This window comes from Diplotaxodon limnothrissa, linkage group LG3 (assembly GCF_057381915.1).
Source record: "Diplotaxodon limnothrissa isolate DT_005_m linkage group LG3, D_limnothrissa_male_GT1.1, whole genome shotgun sequence".
NCBI classification, from domain to species: Eukaryota; Metazoa; Chordata; class Actinopteri; order Cichliformes; family Cichlidae; genus Diplotaxodon; species Diplotaxodon limnothrissa.
Genome location: NC_140598.1, coordinates 43,587,812 through 43,609,442, shown reverse-complemented (window position 1 = coordinate 43,609,442; position 21,631 = coordinate 43,587,812). Strand labels below are relative to the sequence as shown.

General features: G+C 42.0%; 2 protein-coding genes and 1 pseudogene across 3 annotated transcripts; 2 read left to right on the top strand and 1 right to left on the bottom strand.

The window, feature by feature from the left end:
• Positions 1-5: 5 nt before the first annotated feature.
• Positions 6-4,226, top strand: LOC146636022 (serine protease 27-like). Of its 2 annotated transcripts, none has more exons than XM_085350671.1 (6): positions 6-63; positions 730-750; positions 1,753-1,915; positions 2,358-2,611; positions 3,456-3,604; positions 3,891-4,226. In XM_085350671.1, exons 1-6 carry the CDS (start codon positions 6-8, stop codon positions 4,224-4,226), a joined length of 981 nt encoding a protein of 326 aa, XP_085206797.1. The 2 variants fall into 2 exon arrangements, with proteins under 2 accessions (XP_085206797.1, XP_085206796.1); XM_085350670.1 differs by having other exon boundaries at positions 2,358-2,620.
• Positions 4,227-9,205: 4,979 nt separating this feature from the next.
• LOC146636021 (sentrin-specific protease 1-like) lies at positions 9,206-10,605 on the bottom strand. Its single transcript, XM_085350668.1, has 5 exons — positions 10,540-10,605; positions 10,333-10,421; positions 10,106-10,217; positions 9,917-10,025; positions 9,206-9,258 (listed from the first exon to the last, which is right to left on the bottom strand). The coding sequence occupies exons 1-5, from the start codon at positions 10,603-10,605 to the stop codon at positions 9,206-9,208; spliced, it is 429 nt and encodes a 142-aa protein (XP_085206794.1).
• Positions 10,606-19,012: 8,407 nt separating this feature from the next.
• Positions 19,013-20,460, top strand: LOC146636020 (E3 SUMO-protein ligase ZBED1-like; annotated as a pseudogene).
• The last annotated feature ends 1,171 nt before the right edge of the window (positions 20,461-21,631 follow it).

The window sequence follows — 21,631 nt, the reverse complement described above, 5'->3', positions numbered from 1 at the left end:
TAACAATGTCTCTCCAACAGTTTGTGTGCTGTTTCTCTGTGATCGTCGTTCTCTTGTGCAAAGGTGAGAAATTGATTTTATTTGCAGTACTACACTATTTTCTTATGGGCTATAGAAGAGCGAAAGATTAATACAGAGATACAAAACATTAAACATTAGTCACATTTTTTCTGCCAGGTTACTATTAAAGGGCTCACTTGGCATATTCCCTGTAAGGACAGGAAAGTCACATTGTGTTATTTTATATAGACATTTCCAACTTATTCATCAATAAACTGGCAAGTATGTGTTTAGCACGTGTTCGGCAGAGCTGAATTCAGTAACCTAATAAAAACCAGTGTTTATAAGGGAAGAGACGATACTGGCACAAGTACAAATGACAAAATCTTTGATTTGATTGCTGTTGAATAAATAAATAAAATTGAATTGTTAGCAGACAAACGATATTAGAAATTGAATTTTTAAATTACATGGGCAATATCATAAGATGTAATATAACATAATATAGTATAATATAATATATTTAATTTGCTATTGGAAAAAACACTTTTAAATTTCCTGAAAGGACAGTTTTAGTTTTTAAATCACTCACTTTTCCTAAAATTCTGTGAGCAGGTCCAATTTCAATTTTTACATATTTGTTTCCTCTCTCTCTGACACGTGCTGACAAAAGCAAATCGTGATGTGCAATACACTGTTTTAACTAGTTATCGCTGTTTCAATTTTCAGATGCTGATTCACAGCAGCCTGGTAAGCATCCAAGAACAATTTTACACATTCTGCAAGCTTCAGGTTTCAACATGATTATTTCCTCCTCTCAGCTGCAGACAATAGACGATACTCCTCCCATTTGTTTCAGCAACAAAGGAGTGCTCGGAGTCTTTTTCATTTGACATTAATCCTACAGTCTACACCCTTGGATAGACGTTTTGTTAAGTTAAATATTAAATGCCAAAGTTATGAAACTATAAACAATGACTAAACATATTGGTTTTACAGCAAGGACAGGATACGATGCCAACATATTTTAGGATTGAATGTCTTGTCATGTCTCCCTCCCCTCACTCTCACCCACTCGTGGCATATGGCCGTCCTTCCCCTAGCCTGGTTCTGTCGGAGGTTTCTTCCTGTTACTGTAGGGTCTTTATCCTTACAATACAAAGCAACCTGAGGCAACTGTTGTTGAGATTTGACTTTGAAAATTTTAATTTGGAGAGGACCGAATATCCGTAATATACTGACCAAGTCACAGCTTTGATTGAAGTTACCAAACAGAGCAAATATATTTGTCTAACCCTACTACATGAGTTAAGACATGATCATTTTTACACCACCAATAAAATGTTGCATATTGTATTGCATTTTAAATTACAACTGGCTCTCTCTGAAAATCTGAAGAATACTGCAGGAAGTCTACCTAAAATATAGTATTATTAAGCCCTGTTTGCAAAAAAACAAGAATCTTCACAAATATCAGCACCAAACTGAATAAAAAGCTGCAGTCTGGGGAGGTTTGAAAGTTGACTTACAGTCAGTGGAGTTTGTTGTACAATCAGCATGTTTTAAGAATCTTTGCATCTTTCTTAGTAAAGGCGCTTGCAGGCAGACACAATCAAAAACAACATGACAGATAAATTGCCAAACATTACGCCTAAAACAATAAGGAATGCTCTTTGCTTTACCAGTAAGTGGTTTTTATTGTGGCTTATCAGCGTACTCACCATTTAACTTGCATCCATTTTTATTTATCAGCATGCGGCATGACTGCAAAACATAGCAGAATTGTAGGAGGTCAAGATGCACCCCCAGGAAGTTGGCCCTGGCAGGCAGCTTTATCCATTTTTGGCAGTTTTTCCTGTGGAGGGTCCCTCATCACCGACCAGTGGGTGTTGACGGCCGCTCACTGCATTTCATTGTAAGTCACCATTGTAAGTTTCCATTTTTAGTAATAATAATGTTCCTGCATGGTGTTGCAGGAGTTAGCACTGTTTCCTGACTTCAAAAAGTTCTGGGGGTTTTTTTAGACTTGTGATTTGTAAGAAAATGGATAATTTTGCACTTGTCTGGTTATCATGTGGTCCCTTTTTTTAAGCTATTTTTTTGGTTCTAATGACTGATGGCTAATACTAACATGAATAAAAGGCCTTGAAGAAACTGTTGCTGTTGCTTTGATTTGACTCTATATAAATAGCACATTAAATCACAGCCAGATGAGAAACTTTCCATCAACTGGAATATATATATATATATATATATATATTACTGCATTTGTTACTATGGTGACTGTTATAATGGTCAACATAAGATGCTATGAAAATAACTATATATTTTTTTCCGTTTTTTTCCGTTTTGTCAAGACTTGAACTCTCCTTCACAAAGGTCCATCTGGGTCGCCACAGCCAGTCAGGTTTAAACCCAAATGAGGTGACACAGACACTTGAAAACATTGTTTGCCATCCCAACTACAACCCTTTAACAATTGAGAACGACATATGCCTCCTGAAGCTGTCGGCTCCAGTGAATTTCACAGACTACATTCAACCCATCTGTTTAGCCTCTGAAAACAGCACTTTCTACAGTGGGACCAGCAGCTGGGTCACTGGTTTTGGTAGTACGGCAAGTAAGTTACAAAAAATTTAGTTTATTTTACTTTACTTACTTTATCAAGGTTCAAAAAGAATAGTGAATAGTATGATGTACAGTTTGGAGATGGTGGCTCTAACAAGAAGACATGAAGCTGAGCTAAAGATGTCTAAGGAGCTTGTAAAGAAAAGCATCTGGACTCCTTTAAGTGGCTTGAAGACGTTTCAACTCTCATCCGAAAAGCTTCTTCAGTTCTAGAGTCCCAAATTTAAGTCCTGTGGCAGTGTCCCCCCAAGAGGGACAATGGACCCCCTAATGATCCTCTATCTAATCACATGAGCCAAGGGGGGACACTCTTGAGGGGTTACTCCCACAAGGCTTAAATCTGGGACTCTCAATCATTTGACCTTAGAACTGAAGAAGCTTCTCGAATGAGAGGTGAAACCTCTTCAAGCAACTTAAAGAAGTCCAGACGCTTGTCTCCACGTTCCTTAGACTATGATGACCTGGATGACTGAGAACCTTCATAGACATACTGAGCTAAAGATGTTTCGATTTTCATTCATGAGATCATCAGAGGGACAGCTCAGGTTGAGCGGTTTGGAGACATAGTTAGACATATGGTTTATACAGTGGAGAAGAGGTGCACAAGAGGGAACATGGTGGACAAAGGGTATTGAATATATGGAGCTGCCATGCAGGAGAGAAAAGAGCAAGACCACAAAAGAGCTTCATGGGTGTAGAGGAGGACATAGCAGGAAAGAATGCTAAGAATAGCATGAGACTGAGGCAGATGATCCACAGTGGAGGGAGAAGAAGATGGTGCTGGCTTCTTTAATAAAAGCTCTTGCATTTGAATTTTTTCCAATTAGGTGATGGTTCACTTTCCAACATCCTGCAGGAGGTGAATGTACCAATAGTGGGAAGCAACGAGTGCAAATGCTACTATCAAGACTTCAGTGAGATCACAGAGAACATGATCTGTGCTGGGTTAAAAGCTGGAGGGAAGGATTCATGTCAGGTAACACCCACTGTTTGTTTACAAGATAGAGTGGGATGTTAATAAAACAAATGCTGCTAGTTACTTTTTAAGGAAGTAATGCATCATGTTACTTCATTAATTCATGTAGAAATCATTTGTTACACTACTTGTTACATTACTGCACCATGGCCTCTTACTCAGACATGCAAATAATCTGTTTCATGTTGACACGATCCATACTTCACCAGGATTGATCTTACTGAGACAAGTCAGGACCTCTACAGGACGCCTATCTGTCTTAACTTTTATCAATTTCTTTTTACAGGGAGACTCCGGGGGACCACTTATGACAAAGAAAGAATCAGTCTGGGTCCAAAGTGGAGTTGTGAGCTTTGGTTATGGCTGTGCTGAGCCTATGAGACCTGGGATCTACACTCGTGTGTCCCAGTACCAGAAATGGATCAGCGACACCATCACCGGCAAATCACCAGGCTTTGTTACCTTCACCTCGCCAGGCACTGATAGTGATTTAGACTTCACTTGTCCGATAGATGACAGTGTGTTTGACAGTGGTGAAAACCTGATCCACTTCACTCACTTCACCTCTCTCTGTGTTCTTGTTGTGTTGCTCCAAGTGTTTGTTGGAAGTGATGGAATTTAACTCATCACATTTACTCAAGTTCAGCATTGAAGCTTGAAATAATTTTTCTTTATGAAACTTTATAACCTAGAGGTGAAGGCTACACTTTTTATTCCAATAGATTTATGGGGGAGCTTCAGTTTCAACTTACCCAATTTAGGATTTGAGTATTTGAGAATACACAATCTAAAATTTTTATAAATGAAGCACTAGGTATGAAAGTAATGGGAAATACTAAAAAAAAAGTTGAGTCAGTGAGCATATTAGACATTATAACACAGAATAACTTTTTATCTGAAAATGTAACATGTTTACTTATCTCTACTGTCTAAAATATGGTGAATTGCTTTACTTTGTCTTACTTCATTTTAATCATTTAACACTTAGACCCCCGGAGAGCAGTCATTTTGGTTTTCTACCTTAGTCACCGCGGAGTCATCATTTTGCGTTTCTACCTTTAAAAGCCGGAGAGCAGTCAGTCAAATGCTGGAGTCATTCATATGTATATTAGGTCGTTACCTAGGAATTCTGGAGGGAGGGGAGTGGGGGTGAGTGATTGAGGGGGTGGGGGAGTGGAGTGTTTCAGTTTGCCATCTTAGGGAGAAATCAACACATGTCCTTTGTATGTCCTTTGTTGCTGACATTTATTGATGAAAACAGTACAAAAAACCAACCATTTGTACACATATTTACAAATAATGATAAAAAGTGAGTGAGTACATTTCAACATTTTCAGCAATCACTCACAATCCTGGCACTGCCACGGTATCTGTCGTCTGCATTTACCACGTGTACCTGTAGCAGTGAACACATCGCACAGTGGCCTGATTTTTCTTGCATTTGTGTTTGACCTGACACGTGGCTCTTTTTCCAGGGCTCGGTGTGGAGGGTTCTGCCCGAAGCAACTGATCTTTTCTTGCCTTCTTCGCAGCTACATGAGAGTGAGCCAACTCTGTTGCAAGCGCCACCAGGAAGTCCACCCGTCTTTCCTTCGTCCCAGTGCATGCTTGATACAGCACATGTGCATTCAGTGCTGCCATGTCAATCATGTTATAAAACACGGCGACTGGCCAGCGCCGTGTTCCTTTGCGGACAGTGTACTCCCGAACCATCTGGTCCATCACATCCACGCCACACTTTGTTTTGTTGTAAAGGGTGACAGTGTTTGGCTTCCTTTTGGTGGTGTTATCAGTCTGAACCACGCTGTGCATGCTGCTAAGAATATAGACTGTCTTCTTCCGTTTGGCCGCATACGCCGTCAGCGTGGCAGCAGAGGTTGAAAACACCTAAGAAATAAGATAAATTGTTATTTCCATAGCCCTTTTACACACAATGAAACACATAAACATAGAACCACAAAAGACCTGCAACATACCTGAGTGGTGAATACATTGCGATCTGTCTGTCTAGTGGATTGAGGAATTTCCCTGCGAATCCTGTTGACTGTGCCGAGGATGGTGGTTTTAATGATTAAAGCAGTGGCTCCCAAACTTTTTTTGCTAGGCTCCCCTTTGTTTTACAAGAAAAATGTTCGCGCGCTCCCACCCTTCTCGCACGCACAAACACATCCTCCAACCACACACACCCACATTTTGCTCCATTGCGGTTTCTTTCACACCTCAAACATTTAGTAAACAGTTAAACAAATACAAGTAATCTGGAATAAATTACAGGTAGTAAGAAAATAAACTACCAGGTTTTAGTTTTTACCAATTGTTTGCTAGTTTAGTTTAGTTTTTATTTTTTGAAAATCCTTAGTTTCAGTTTAGTTTTGATTAGTTTCAGTTATAGTTTTAGTTGTGTTTGCAATAATTAAGTGTAACAAAATCCCAGTTTCATCATATCAGTCATTCTCTTCTGCTTATCCTTGGGTATGTTGCTATTCCAGCTACCATACCCTGCACCCTGGACAGGTCACCTGTCTGTCGCAGGGCTAACACGCAGAGACAGACAACTCACATTCCCACCTATGGGTTCTTTAAATAAATAAATAAATAAAGGCAGATGAACAACCACTGATACCAGGCAACTATAAAATGTATATCTTGGCCCCAATGAGACTATTAACTCTTGCAGCACCGGGTGTTCGTAATTTTGGTTCAAGTGAATTGATAAACTTTTTGAAGGCAATTGACTCACACAGTTATGTAGATGTCCCAGTCCTGTTGTTTCGGGATGCATCACGCTGCCTTGCCTGGGGTTAGCTTCTGTTTCTGGGGATGAGGGTTGAGTGTGCTCCCTTACCTTCTCAAGGTAAGCTAGGTTAGCCTTCTTGTGTGAGCTTTTCAAGTGCACTTTGAGGTTTGTGGGATTTTTTTCCCTTTAGAAATGTCCCTCATAATTTGTCTCTTTCCACTACAAGACACTTGCTTTATCCAAAACACAGTCATATTCAAAGTAATCCCAAACTGGACTCTGGCGCTTTCTCCCGACTTTTCCTGACATGATTCTGCATGTGGACGGAGCAGCAACACAGACGACTCGACTAACGTACTGCCACCTGCTGGCATAATTAGACAGCAAGAAAAAAATCTGTAAACTAAACTTCATTTTCACCCTTGACTATTGTATGACACGCACACATCAATGAAAACTAAACATGTTTTTGCTATAAATTCAGTTACTTTTAGTTAGTTTTGTGAACACTCATTACAGTTTTAGTTAGTTTTCCTTTTTTTAAATTTTTTATTTCCGTTAACGAAAATGTTTTTTCACATCTAGTTTTCGTTATTTCGTTAGTTTTCGTTAACAATAATAACCTTGCAAACTACTAACTCTTTTACGCTCTGTTCACACCTACACGGGTATTTTTGAAAACGCAGCTGTTTTGTCCACACGTAAACGGCGTTTCGAATCACCGAAAACTGAGATTTTTTAAAACTAATTTTTTGCGTTTACGTGTAGACGAGGAATACAGAGTTCATCACCCAACGTCAAAGGTATGTGCCTTTTTTTCACGTCATGCTGTGCGCCACGTTATTGTTTACATGAGATGAATTTCAGAATGGCAGATAGAGACAAAATACTGTTAATCTGACTATCTGCAGGTTTTACAGCTTACATATAAACACGCAGTTACTGTCCCTCCATTTAAAAAGGCAGAAGCGTCACGGTGTGATTATTTTACGTCTAGTTGTGTTTTTTCATGTGTAATAATATTCAACATTGCTATCAATGCATGTTTCAAAAAATGCCTCTCTGTGCAAAATGGGTTTAAAAACATAAACAACTGTGGGATACTGTTTGTCCGTGATTTGAACCGGGGAACAAATTGTGGCAGGATCAGCCTGATGTTATTTGTATCCCGCTGTAACTTTATTGTATAAAGAGCTAACATCTCCAAAATGTGTCAATCAGTGTCAATCAATGAACAGATGATGGATCAGTAACTACGACTGGATTGTGTTTGTTCTCTCCATCAGATTCCTGTCAACTCAAAATCGACACAAACACAATATGTCATGGTCCTGGGCCATGTGGGCCCAGTATTCTTAGTTTCTTGTATTTTTGTATTTCGTTCCTTATTTAGGTCATGTTTCCTGAGTTGTCCTATTATGTTGTTCCTTATTTGACTTCCCCTTGTGACTTTTATCCCCTGTGTGCCCCTCTATGTATCTGTGAGCCCTCATCTCCCCTCCTTGTGTTTCATTCCATGTTTCCCCAGCCCACTATGCCCGTGCTCTCTCTCTCCTCCTGTTTGCACCTCTGTGTACTTCCTGTTTTACTTTGACAGTCTCCCGTCAGTGTTGTTTACTCCTGCCATGTCTTGTTATGTTTATCTGTGTCAGCTGTGTTCCCATGTGTGGCCACTTCCCCTGATCATCCCTCTTGTGTGTTTAGTCTCTGTGTTTCATGTAGTCTGTGTCGCGTCGTCTGTGTTCTCACCCCCATGTTTTCACGATCAGTCTTTTTGTGATCATCTTCGTCTCAGAGTTCTCTTAGTTTGTCACAGTATTAGTTTTCCCAGTTTAGTTATAGTTTAGCCACGCTATCCCTGCTGTGTTTGTATTCCTGGTCTTCAGTCATATTAAAGGCTCGCTTTCTGTTAAACTCACTCCCGTCTACTCACTTGTGTACGCTCCTGGGTCCATTACACACACCACCGCACGGCCTGCCTCTGTAGACCGTGACACAGTAAACAAAATGGTAAATAAACGGTAAATGGCCTGTATTTATATAGCGCTTTACTAGTCCCTAAGGACCCCAAAGCGCTTTACATTTCCAGTCATCCACCCATTCACACACACATTCACACACTGGTGATGGCAAGCTACATTGTAGCCACAGCCACCCTGGGGCGCACTGACAGAGGCGAGGCTGCCGGTGTTCTGACAAACCATCCTACTTTGGCAAAACGTCCTACCAGTAGGATAATTTTACGCTGCCATATGACAAACTGTCCTACTTTGGCAAAATGTCCTACTGTATGTAATTTATGCACATTTCTGCTGCCAAACAATAATTCCAGCACAAATTTAAGTAGGTATGATGGTTTGCCACTTAACTTTGCCCATCAGAGTATGTTTGTAGCTGATATTCAGTTCGGTTTGACACTTCTTTTTACCCATTAAAGTGTGCTTGTAGGTCACATTCACAAAGGTAGCATGTTTTGGCACGTAATTCTTCCTGTCAGAATTATGCTTCTACTTTATAATAACAACGGTAGCATGTTTTGGCACATAATTCTTCCTGTCAGAATTATGCTTCTACTTTATAATAACAAAGGTAGCATGTTTTGGCACTTGTTTGTAGAAGCAGTCTGCATGCCAAGGTGCTTAAGTTATACAGCTGTCACCACTGAAGTGATTGGAACACCTGACTATATAAACTTTGACAATGAACTCACTCCATTATAGTTACAGTATATATTTACTGAATATATTTACAGATACATATATTTGACATTTATAGATCCAACAGAACACAGGGAGAAAGAACTGAAAAAGAAACAGTGTACAAATTATGCACATTTGTCGCACAGGTACTTGACCAGGCTGCTCTCATATTGAGCACATCCAAAATGTGCCCATCTGGAACAAAACTCGCACTGCACCTGAAGAGGGAGAAGGGGGGGGTGTAAGTGTGTTAACCAACATTATGAATTTGATGAGAAAATAATTACTACAGTGGCTTGCAAAAGTATTCGGCCCCCGTGAACTTTTCCACATTTTGTCAGATTGCATTCACAAACATGAATCAATTTTATTGGAATTCCACGTGAAAGACCAATGTCTCTACCAGTCTCTAGCTGGTAGAGACAGACCCTAAAAGACTGGCAGCTGTAATTGCAGATAAAGGTGGTTCTACAAAGTATTGACTCAGGGGGCTGAATAATTATACACACCCCACTTTTCAGTTATTCATTTGTAAAAATTGTTTGGAATCATGTATGATTGTTGTTCCACTTCTCACGTGTACAGCACTTTGTGTTGGTCTTTCACGTGGAATTCCAATTAAAATTGATTTGTGTTTGTGGCTGTAATGTGACAAAATGTGGAAAAGTTCAAGGGGGCCGAATACTATTGCAAGCCACTGTATATTGCATTTGTGGTTTATTTGTTTTACCATTTCAATCATACTGAACTCAGGATCGGCTTCCAGCATGGAACAAACTACACAGCATTACCTAGAAACACACTGACATTAAACCTAACAGTTTTAAACAAAACTGAAAGTGCTATTGCAACACAAAACCACATGACTCAACTTACTTTGATGTTCTAGCAGTCCGCAAGCAATTTCAGTGCGGTGCAGCCCAATGGCTTCTGGAGTGGACAGCACCCTAGTAACCTCTCCACTCAGAAGGTAGTGTTCGGCAAACTGTAAAATATGTTACAGTAATTGCAATTGATTAACTTAATTCTAGTTAAATACATTAAATACAATTGCTTATTAAATACCTTCAACACTAAAACTCCACAACTGCTGGAGTCCATCTGCTTGTTGTGTGGCAGAGTCTCCATTTTCCAATCCACTCGGGACTCTTCCTTTCCTTTCATCTTCAGAAAATTCCTAATAAAAACAAAACAAGTTTTTAAAATGTAGCCAGCATTTTGCTCTAAATAAAAAGAAAAAAAAAACCACAAACCAAACAACCTAAAACAGATAATTAATGAATGATGAATACCTCCAGTTACGCATAACTTTCCTTTCATAACAACCTTCATTTCCAAGAGGGTCTAACAGCAGTACAGATTGTGAGGAGATTTTGACAACCTAAAATAAAAATTGTATTTAGTAGAATATGTGTATTACACTCACTTATAAGAATATGCTGCTAAAAATAACAGTAAAACAAAAAAAGAGAAAAAACACATGAGGTGTGAACATGTACCACAAGGATCCAGTGTGCACCAGAGTTCAGTGGGCACAACCAAATGTCCTCAGCCGGAAACAACATCTGTGGAATATTTTTAAGTTTATAAAAGGTTTAGATTTATTTACATAGCATACACTATATAACCAATATAACATCTACATTACCTTGCTGACACATTTAAACTTCCCAGAAAACAGAGAGGTTGCACGGGTTTCTGAAAAATGCAAGATTTTTTTTTTTTTAAAAAGATTACAAAATTGTATAAAATACCTTTGTGAAATAACCGGCATACGTTCTTACTTGCCTTTTGTTTCTTAATGAGGCAGTGCAGGTTAAAACCTGTTTGGATTAAAAGAAGATTATTTTTACAGACCACCACTAGGACCAAAAATGATTATTTCACTTACCTCATCAGAAAGCCACCCACTATCCTCCAGTGTGCGAAAAGAAGAGTCATACAATTTGTATGGCCCAACGACTGCCTCCACACGCCCGGTGTCTTTTGCAGCCCAAAGCCACTTCACTACAAAACAAAATATGATAAGTTTCTTTAGTAATAACAGCTGCCATTTGAAAATCACGGTCAATGGCCAACAAGCAGACAAGGGCCAACAGGCCACAAGCAGACAAGGGCCAACGGGCCAACAACATAAACATGCCAGAGGGGAGTAGCTTTATGTAAATCAGAAATTAGCCAAAATTGGACCAACAGGTCAAAATTAGCAAGAAGGGAGAAAAAAACAAAACATTCTATCCATTTGACTAGCCAAACTGGCAACAATTGACCAACCGGTCAGAATGAGATTTTTAGCTATGCCACCTTTTTCTTGCGTGCTGGGTTTCTGGGGGATCACTGGTACAAGCTCTTCTGGTGCTTGGACTGATTTTACCTGAGCTATTTTTGGTGCAAACTGAATGACAGAGGATCTGTTATTTTGCAGCGCTTCATGATGATGCTGAGGACTGCAAGGCCACATCTCAGAAGATGGGCTACTCTCAACAGGTTCAGTTGGAGTTGAGACTTGACAGGGTGGCTTGTTCTATAGGGTTTAATGTGGTCAATACTGTATAGACCTTTTAAAGTATTTCCCTCAGCGTTTTTCAGTCTAACACATTTTCCACTGAAGTCATCAATTGTGTAGGGACCTGAAAAATCCGGTTCAAGTCTTCCTCCTTTTCGCCCACGTTTCCTCATATTTAGAAGCAGAATTTGATCCCCTACATTGTACACAACATTTTTGTACTTTTTCAGGGCCCGCTTGGCGTATGCAACCTTTTGCTTGTCTTGTGACTTCGCAATGTTTTCTTGTGCAGTTTCTTTAACTGCATGTTGTGCTTCACTTTCAGACTGTACATAGTCACTGTACCTTTTGTCGTCTGGCAGAATGATGTTGGAAATCTAAAATTTTGTAGATATTAGCAATTAAAACAAGATGATATATTCATAAAGACATTACTGGGTTTTTTTCTTAAATGGTTTCAATTCTTTGTTCTAACATAGAAAGAATTTGACAAACACTCACCGGCACTTGAGCAGGCACTTCTGATGGAAATACTGCTTCTCTTCCATACATCAGAAAAAAAGGTGTGTATTTTGTTGTGGTGTGTACTTTTGACCGAAGTGAAAACAGGGTGGGCTCTAGATACAGATCCCAGTTATTCTGCTGGTCATTCACCAGTTTTCGGAGGGCTCTAAATGCAGGCATAGAAATATGTAAACACAGTAAGTAAGACAGAAAGTTTAATTAGAAGTAAAGAAATTAATAAATTATTAAGTAACAATTAAGTTTGAATAACATAAGTAATGTTATTAAAAACTGATAGATAAAAATTAGGCATACCTTTTTATGTTGAGATGAGATGAAAAGACCAATGACAACATACCATCCACAGATGGTCTGTGGATGGTATGCTGCTGTGACACTTCTTTCAATTTGCAATAACTTGCAAAGATCAAAGTTGAGCTTCAACAGATAAGGACAAGGTTATACTTCTTATACAAGCACACAAGAAAAAAATCTTTGACCCCAGTGAAGTAAAGTTAAAAAATGTAACTGAAAATTATTTAACACTTACTTCATTCACAAACTCTCTGCCTTGGTCTGACAAAATCCTTTTGGGGCAGCCATGTCTATATATAATGGAGCACAAGTGCTGGGCTACCTCAGATGCAGATTTTGTTTTTAATGGGAAAGCTTCAACCCATTTTGAAAAGTAGTCAGTTGCAGTAAGTATATACTGGAAGCCGCTTGAAGTTTTAGGAAGAGGTCCAGTAAGATCTATACCAATAAGTTCCCACACTTCAGACACCTATCAAGGACAAATAAATAATTTGAATAACAATTTGTATAATGTACACATTAACATTGATGGTTAAAATTAGTTGGCAAACCCTCCTGCCTTTATGAATATGAGCTACAAACATAGTTTGATGGGTAAACGGGGCATAATATTTACCTGAATACACTGTAACGGTTGCACAGCAGTCAGTGGTTTCCCAACTTTTTGACACTGGTCACATTCCAGAATCTTTAAGGTAAAAATATTTATGGAGTTCACGTAAATGTTCAACATTCTCATTTGTAAAAAACAAAAAATAAAAAACACTTACCGGTAATGACATATTCTCTAACGAACAAAATATTTAGCAACAATAGTTTGTGTGCGTGTCTTCAAATCTCTGCCAGGCCTACAGGTTATTACTGTAATGTCACTAATTAACCATATTTATTTATATTTTGCAAGTGTACAGTTTCTCTTTTAACTGATATCAAAAAAATTGCTTATTTTAAACACTATTTAACAACAGTACAAACAGTTAATACATACCCATGTTTTAATGTCAACTGTCATACCAAACCAGTAAAATCTGGATTACACTGCATTTAGCGTTTTGTGTGTGCCAGTGTGTCCTCCAATTGGAGATGAATGAAACTCATGAAATATCTTCCTGGCATCATCCATGGTTTTTACTACTCTTCTGGTTCCAACAAAGAGTTCTCCATCTGCAGTAAAACAATATATATTTAGAAATTAATTTAATCACATATATGAGTTGTTAGTATTAACAATAAATTACTGACCCTTTTGTTTGAATTTTGAGGCATATCTTCTGAGGTTTTGCCTCTGAGCCTGGTCATATCCTGAAGGGTAGGAGCCCGCAGAAATGAACGCGTAAATCTCTTCCCACTTCTTCTCCATATCTACGAATGTCAGTAAACATTTTCTTATGAGCTTCAATATGTGCAGTTGACAATGCAAATAATTTAACTTATTAAATAACGACATTACCGAAACAGCCTTAAAACACCGAAGCTGCGGACTCAAAAGTGTTGTGCAAATACCACGTGTCCAGTAACTTGGCAGCAGACTTCACCGAATCTGCAAATTCGACAGTTTTGTGCAGAAAGCAGATAGCGACTTCACTTTAATATTGACAAACAATCACAAAGGCTTAAAAAAAAAAATCAAGTATCAACGTCAATAAAAAGTACTAATACTTACTACTTACCTATTCTCCTGAAAATATGACAATGGAGTAGCGTGAAATCACAGCCGGATGCGCTTAGCTTCCCTTTTTGTGTTGTGCGCATGCGCGCACATGCTCAGGAACAACGGGTAGGACGGTTTACGGGGTAGGAGAAATTCCCAGAACACCGGACACCACCACCAGTAGGCAACGGGTGAAGTTTCTTGCCCAAGGACACGACGACCGAGACTGTCCAAGCCGGGGCTCGAACCGGCAACCTTCCGATTACAAGGCGAGAGGCTGATGGAGAGGGTGCTCGTGGATATCCCTCGTAGCCGCTGCGTTGTGTACCTGGATGACCTGTTGGTGCATGGTGGCGACTTCGACAGTGCACTGTCTCACCTGAGCGAGGTCTTGAGTGCCATCCGACGAGCTGGGCTGCGGCTCAACCCCGCGAAATGCCGGCTGTTGGCGAGAGAGACCACGTTCTTGGGCCATGTGATCGAGGTGTCGCCACTGACCCCGCAAAAGTGGCTGCGGTCCGGGACTGGCCGACTCCCTCGAACGTCCAAGAACTGCGGAGCTTCCTGGGCCTAGCCTCCTACTACCGTCGGTTCATCAAGGGGTTCGCGACAATGGCCAGCCCCCTCCACCGCCTGACTGACAAGGGGCAGCTGTTTGGCTGGGGGGGAGGCCTGTGCTGCGGCTTTTGCACAGCTGAAGGAGGCCCTCACCAGAGCCCCAGTCCTGGCCTACCCTGACGCCCGGCAACCTTTTATTGTGGACACTGATGCTAGCAATGTAGGAGTCGGGCGGTCCTTTCCCAGCAGGACGAGGCTGGAGAATGGGTGGCGGCGTACTTCAGTCGTGCCTTGGGGCGAGCCGAGAGGAACTACTGCGTGACCCGGCGGGAGCTGCTGGCCGTAGTGCTAGCGGTGCAGCACTTCCAGCCATATCTGCACAGCTGCCGGTTCCTCCTGCGCACTGACCATGCATCTCTGACTTGGCTCCTGAACTTCAAACACCCAGAAGGGCAGGTGGCCCGCTGGCTGGAGGTCCTTCAGGGCTATGACTTCGAGATCCAGCATTGGGCAGGTCGACAGCATGGCAACGCTGATGCCCTCTCCAGACGGCCCTGCGTAGCCGTCGAGTGCCGCTACTGCCTGCGACAGGAGGAGCGGGCCCAGGAGGTGCTGGGGGTGGCTCCCATTGACAACGCAGCAGCTGAAGCGGGAGCAGGAGGCCGACGCGACGTTGGTTCAGGTGGGGGCCTGGCTGGAGGCGGCGCAACGCCCCGCCTGGACGGGGGTGTTGGGACAGGAGCCCCAGGTGAAGGCCTACTACTCCCACCACAACAATCTGGAGACCCACGACGGCCTCCTGTACCGGAGATGGCGGGCCCCCGGTCAGGGCAGAGGTCTCCTGCAGCTGTTGGTGCCTCGGTCGCTGTGGTCGCAGGTGCTTGAGCTGGTCCATGGCTCGGTGGGGGCAGGACACTATGGGAACGCCAAAACTCTCCGCCGCCTCAGGGGACGGTTCTACTGGCCTGGCTGTCGACGGGATGTGGAACTTCATGTGCACTGCTGTGACACCTGCACGGCACAGAAGGGCCCAACTCAACGCTCCACTGCCCCCCTTCAGCAGTACCTGGTGGGGGCCCCAATGGAAAGAGTGGGAGTGGACGTCCTAGGGTCTTTCCCCGTCACAGAGTCAGGGAACCGGTATGTGTTGGTGGCTATGGAATATTTCACGAAGTGGCCAGAGGCCTACGCGGTGCCGGACCAGAGCACAACGACGACGGCCGAGAAGCTGGTGGAGGAGATGTTCACCCGTTTTGGGGTCCTGGCTGAGCTCCACAGTGACCAGGGGCGTAACTTCGAATCGAAGGTCTTCGGGGAGATCTGCCGACGACTGGGGGTGGAGAAGACAAGAACCACACCGCTCTGCCCACAAAGCGATGGCTTGGTTGAGCGCTTCAACCGCACGCTGGCCACCCAGCTCGCCATTCTCACCAGCCGCCACCAGCGGGATTGGGACCGACATCTGCCCCTGGTCCTTTGGTCGTATCGGACTGCGGTGCAGGAGTCCAGCCAGTGCACACCTGCCGCTCTGATGTTTGGACGGGAGCTCCGGACACCTGTGGATCTGGTGTTCGGGTCCCCCCCGAGCCGGAGATGGACTACTACAGGAGGCTGAGGGAGCGGCTGCAGGTGGTTCATGACTACACCCGCCAGGCCCAGGCCGGAGTACGACAGAAAAGAGCCTACGACACCAAGTGCCGAGGGGGGGTTTTCATGCCTGGCGACAAGGTTTGGGTGTACTTCCCGGTTCGGAAGAGAGGAGTGTCCCCCAAACTCTGCAGTCACTGGCAAGGGCCGGCGGAGGTCGTGGAGCGGCTAACAGATGTGGTGTACCGTATCCGCATGTCGGGCCCGGGGCGCATGGTGGTGTTGCACCGTGACAGGCTCTCAGCGTACCGACCGCTCGCTCCGGCAGACGCCGGGGCAGGGGATGATGGTGGCACCCCATGTTCTGACCCGAGTGACTTTTCCCACGCCGGTCGTGACCGGCCGGTGCACCAAAAGAAGGCACCTGGACATTTGCAGGACTTTGTGTGGGGTAATGGGGTCGTCGGGGACGACTGACCCCTTAGGTGGGGGCTATGTAGCGGGTAAGGGCTGTTCGGGGTTCTGTTTGTACAGTTATGTTTTGTTTATGTTGCCATAGTGACGGGTGACGCCCTCTCGCTGCGACGGCATGTCCTTCCGGGGTCAGAGGGCACCCTGTGTGTTGTTATTGTTGTTGCTGTGCTGTTGCCGCGCTGAGCAGTTAGCTAGCGGCTGTGTTCTTCTGCAGATGTCAATAAACGGCTGTGCTCCCTGGCTAGCTCACGGGAAGCAAGACCAAACAATACCTCCGTCTCCTCCTTGTCTGAGCTCGCCACAATATAATGCCATCCTGGACATTTGTTCCGACCATTCCCTAAAACAACAGGGGCTAGATGACTTCCAGCGCCTCAGTATTATCCTGCATCCTGTTATGAAAGGCAAACGCACCCATAGTCTCTGTTTTCTAGTGAGAATACTGCTGTCAGGTAACAGACCCAGGACACACAAAGCTGGAGACTTAGAAAGGTTAAGATTAAAAAGATTGTTCACAAGGTTAATGATCCCATACCACAAGTAATCATTTTTCCAGTATGCATACAACATGTGAACTAGGGTCCCGGCTTCCTCCTGACATTTCCAGCAGGTGTCATTGTCAGCAAACTTCAACCTGACTAGCTTACTGGGAGTCCAGTAATTTCTGTGAAGCAACTTGTATTGGATAAGCTGAGACTGTGCTTCATGTGAGCAAACACACCACGATTAAACCAGCTTCCTCCAACTATCCTCTAAAATCTGAATTCCCAGATCCTTCTCCCAGCACTGCCTCAGTCCTATGGGTTCAAATTGTGGTCATAAATATTTTGTACTTGTAAATCAGTTTTATACTTGCACATCAGGATTTATATGTTTAAAAATAATTTTTGACCCTTTTATTTCATTGGTCAATGTCATGTCAATCACAAATTTAACTATCCAATCAGAGAATTGATGGGTTTGGCTGTCGGAGGGGTGCTTTTGAACTGCAGGTTCTTGAAGGGTAATAGAGTTTGAAGCTGGAGGATCTCTATATAAATATCCCATAGAAGCTAGGTCCCCTAACTTTCAGTAGCTGCTGAAAGGATAAAGTTGTGGTATATCAATGGTTAGAAATACCATTATTACTTTAGGATTAGTTTAACACAAAGTCAGGGCTGACCCGGGAGTAGGGCTGGGACAATGTGTCGACGTAATCGATTACGTCAACGCGTAAAATATGTCGACGTAAAAACATTAGTCAGGCAGTCGCAGTTGACTTAAACCACTCCACCCGAACAGTTCTACAATAAGGGATATTTTAACCGAAAACAAAGCAAATCAGTCATTTGCCAGCTTTGTGAGGTGGACATGGCCTATCATAAAAGCACGACGGCTATGCACCAGCACCTCAAACGATGACATCCAGGAGCAGCTTCTGAAAAAGACAAACCACCATAAGTTTTCAATTTTTTTACTAACGCTGGTTTTTACCCTTTAATTCATCCAGACACACCCCCCCCCCCCCCCCCCCCCCCCAATCCACGTAGACATACACTCACTCATAGACAGAGATAAACACCCAACCTCCATAAATGCAAAAATCATTTAAGATGCTTAGCAGTAACATGTAGCAGCTGCTGTTTAGTTGGTTTTTATTTCTGGCCCATGCTGGCAAAACGAGTCGGAATGCGCGCAGGCGCATTCCGACTCGTTTTGATCATCCCTTATCAAAATCGGAGAAAGACAAAAATGTGAGACAGCGAATTGGCCACAGGAAAAATGTTAACAAGGATAATACACCACCTGCTAAACGGTGATGGTGATTATCATTAATCTCTTACTGTTATGCTATGAAGGCACATGGCATAACAGTGAGGCACATACATGGTATAGATAGATAGATAGTAGGGTGCAACGATACACAAAATTCACGGTTCGGTTCAGTTCGATATTTTGGTGTCACGGTTCGATATTTTTTCGATACAAAAAAATGTTCATGCCTTTTTAATTTGTCATTTATTAAAAGTATAAATATATATTTTAACTCAAAGGTACAGTTTTTAAATTTAATGTTGCTGAAACAACAAAATAATAAAAAAAATAAATCTATCTGATCGAGAAATCACTCATCTTTGGAAAAGAGAGTTTATTACAGAGAAATGGCTCTTTCCAAAATAAAAGCTACACTATACGCTTTTGACGTCTGGAGGACTACTGTCAGAGAAGAAGTACACTATGCACCCCCCAGGAGGTGGCTGTACTTACCGAGAGCGTCTTATCTATGATTTTAAAAGACATGAGACCACTTGCTGTGGTTGAAGGTGAGGAATTCAAAGAAATGCTGACCACTTTCCAACCAGGTTACACTCTGCCGTCTAGGCGTCATTTTGCAAGCATGATAGAGAGAAAGTATGAAACTTCTGTGGAGAAACTAAGGAATTAACTAAAAAAGGCCACATCCAAAATCTCCCTTACCACTGATGCTTGGACAAGTCTGGTCACAGAGTCCTATTTAGGGGTAACTTGTCATTTCATTAATGACAATTGGGATCTTCTCTCCTTCAATTTAGCAACACTGCCAGTTGAAGAGCGCCACACTGCAGAAAACCTTGCCTCCTGGGTGGAGAAGGTGGCAGAAAAATTCCACATTTCCTTGCATAATGTCCTTGCCATTGTGCATGATAATGCAAGTAACATAGTTTCAGCTCTTCACATCCTGAAAGAGAAGTTTGGAGTGGTGTCCTATCGGTTTGCCGGGCATACACTTCAACTGGTTGTAAATTATGCACTGAAAGACCCCAAGATTGATAAGGCACTATCAGCTGCACGGGGCCTTGTAAAGCACATCAGGAAAAGTGAGCCAGCTAGCACCAAACTTAAGCAGAAGCAAAAACAGATGGGTACAGCTGAGCATAAACTAATCCAGGATGTCACTGTCAGATGGAACAGTTCATACTACATGATTGAACGTCTGTTGGAACAGAGATGGCCAGTGGTTGCGACGCTTTCAGATCCAGAAGTCACACAGCGTGGGAAACAGTACCTAGATCTGAAAAAATGATCAGTGGATTCTTCTGGATGAATTGAAGGAGGTGCTCAAGCCTTATGAGCAAGCCACTAATGTTCTCAGTGGACAGTCTTATGTCACAGTCTCTGTTCTTCCCCCCCTGCTGAAAGGTCTCCTGAAATCCACCCAAAACAAATCATTTGATTCTGCTGCAGTGAACTCTTTCCAGAACTGTGCAGAAGAGGAAATCTTGTATAGGTCGCAGCCAGAAGTATCTGCATTTCAAGCAGGTTGGAAAAATGTGTCACTCATTGCTGCTGCCCTCGATCCACGTTTTCGTAAACTGAAATTCCTTTCTCCAGAAGATGCTCTGAAACTGCAAGCAAGAATACAGAGGGAGGCACTTGATCTCAAAAGGGAGCAGAGATCACAGTTAGAGCAGGAACATGTGGGACAGGAAGCCTCAGCAAGTCCCCCAACAAAGAAGAGATCTGTGTTGGACACTTTATTGGGTACAGATTCTGAGGAGGAAGATTTTAATGAAAACACTGACCAGGTTGGGGATGGAGAAAATGAGGCAGTGAGGAAAGAAGTATTGTTGTATTTTGGGGAAGCCCCTATTCCAAGGGATAATGACCCCCTTACATGATGGAAGAATAATGCAACAAGATTCCCCACACTAGCTACTTTAGCCAAATCATATCTGGCTGTACCTGCCACATCAACACCATCTGAAAGGCTTTTTTCAGTTGCTGGAAACATTGTCACCAAAAAAAAGGGCAAGCCTGACTGCTGAGCATGTAGAAATGCTAACATTCCTCCACTCCAATGCATAACTACTTCATGTGATGAACGTGATTGAACACACACACAAAAATAGAAGAGAAGGCAGCAAAATGGATATTTTGTTAACGAAGAGCACTTTTTTTGCAGAGAGCAAAGTGAATGTTACATTTTATTTGTTCAAAGACGCCATTGTTGCTGTTTATATTTTATTAATTTTTTGCTATGATTTCCTTTATTCATATTTGTTTTCCACAACATTTAATTTTTTGTTAAAAACAGAAGATTGTACTGCAATTTTACTGTGGATTTTATTTTTATTAAATCTCCAATGCATAACTACTACAATCCATAACTACTTCATGTAATTAACATGATTGATGATTGAACTCAAACACGCACACAGAAATGTGAGAAACGGGAACAAAATGGATTTTGTTTTGTGAATGAAGAGCACTTTTTTGCAGATATCAAAGTGAATGTTACATTGTTGCTATTTATTTTAAATGTTTTGTTAACTTTTCCTCAATTTTATATATGTTTGCATATTTCATTTCTTGTTAAATGCTATCTCTTATATAAGATTGTACGACTACTACAACTTTATTTTAGTAAAGTGAAAGTAAATGTGAAATTGCTATACAAGTCAAATAATGGGGAAATAATTGATAATCGAATCAAATCGAAATCGAATCTGATTGAAAAATTAATCGTTAGATTAATCGATGCATCGAAAAATTAATCGCTAGATTCATCGATTAGGAAAATAATCATTTTGCCCAGCCCTACCCGGGAGCATTGCTGTGAGTCACAGTGCACAGCATAAAGTCCTTTCACATCGGACGCAGCATGTGCTGCTAATGCTAACTAAAAGCCAAGGATCCAGAATTTGTTGCGCTGGCTGCTGAGCTCTGTGGGTTTTTGCAGCAGCTCTACCTGTACTAGATGCACCTGCTCCTTGTCCATCTCTGACTTTATGTCCTCTACAAGAGTTTCTGTTTTTTTTTGCTGGTTCTTCAAATGCTCAATAAAAACATGTATGCTAATTCATAAAGAAGAAAGCTTTGTAAGTATCCCCACTAGTGAAGACTGTCATTTCTACGCACAAATTATTTTTACACACACAAATCTTTTTTACACACACGCAAATTCCTTTTACACATACAAATCCTGATTTACAAGTACAAAATATTTATGACCACAATATGAGCCCATACAGCCCCT

Coding starts and splice junctions, on each gene's coding strand:
- LOC146636021 (XM_085350668.1), bottom strand. CDS start 10,605: ATGTTGTTTCCGGCTGAGGACATTTGGTTGTGCCCACTGAACTCTGGT. Junction 10,422..10,539: donor GTGCACACTGGATCCTTGTG/GTACATGTTCAC, acceptor TTTTTATTTTAG/GTTGTCAAAATCTCCTCACA. Junction 9,259..9,916: donor CGGACTGCTAGAACATCAAA/GTAAGTTGAGTC, acceptor CTCCCTCTTCAG/GTGCAGTGCGAGTTTTGTTC.
- LOC146636022 (XM_085350670.1), top strand. CDS start 6: ATGTCTCTCCAACAGTTTGTGTGCTGTTTCTCTGTGATCGTCGTTCTC. Junction 64..729: donor CGTCGTTCTCTTGTGCAAAG/GTGAGAAATTGA, acceptor TTCAATTTTCAG/ATGCTGATTCACAGCAGCCT. Junction 751..1,752: donor TGCTGATTCACAGCAGCCTG/GTAAGCATCCAA, acceptor TTTATTTATCAG/CATGCGGCATGACTGCAAAA.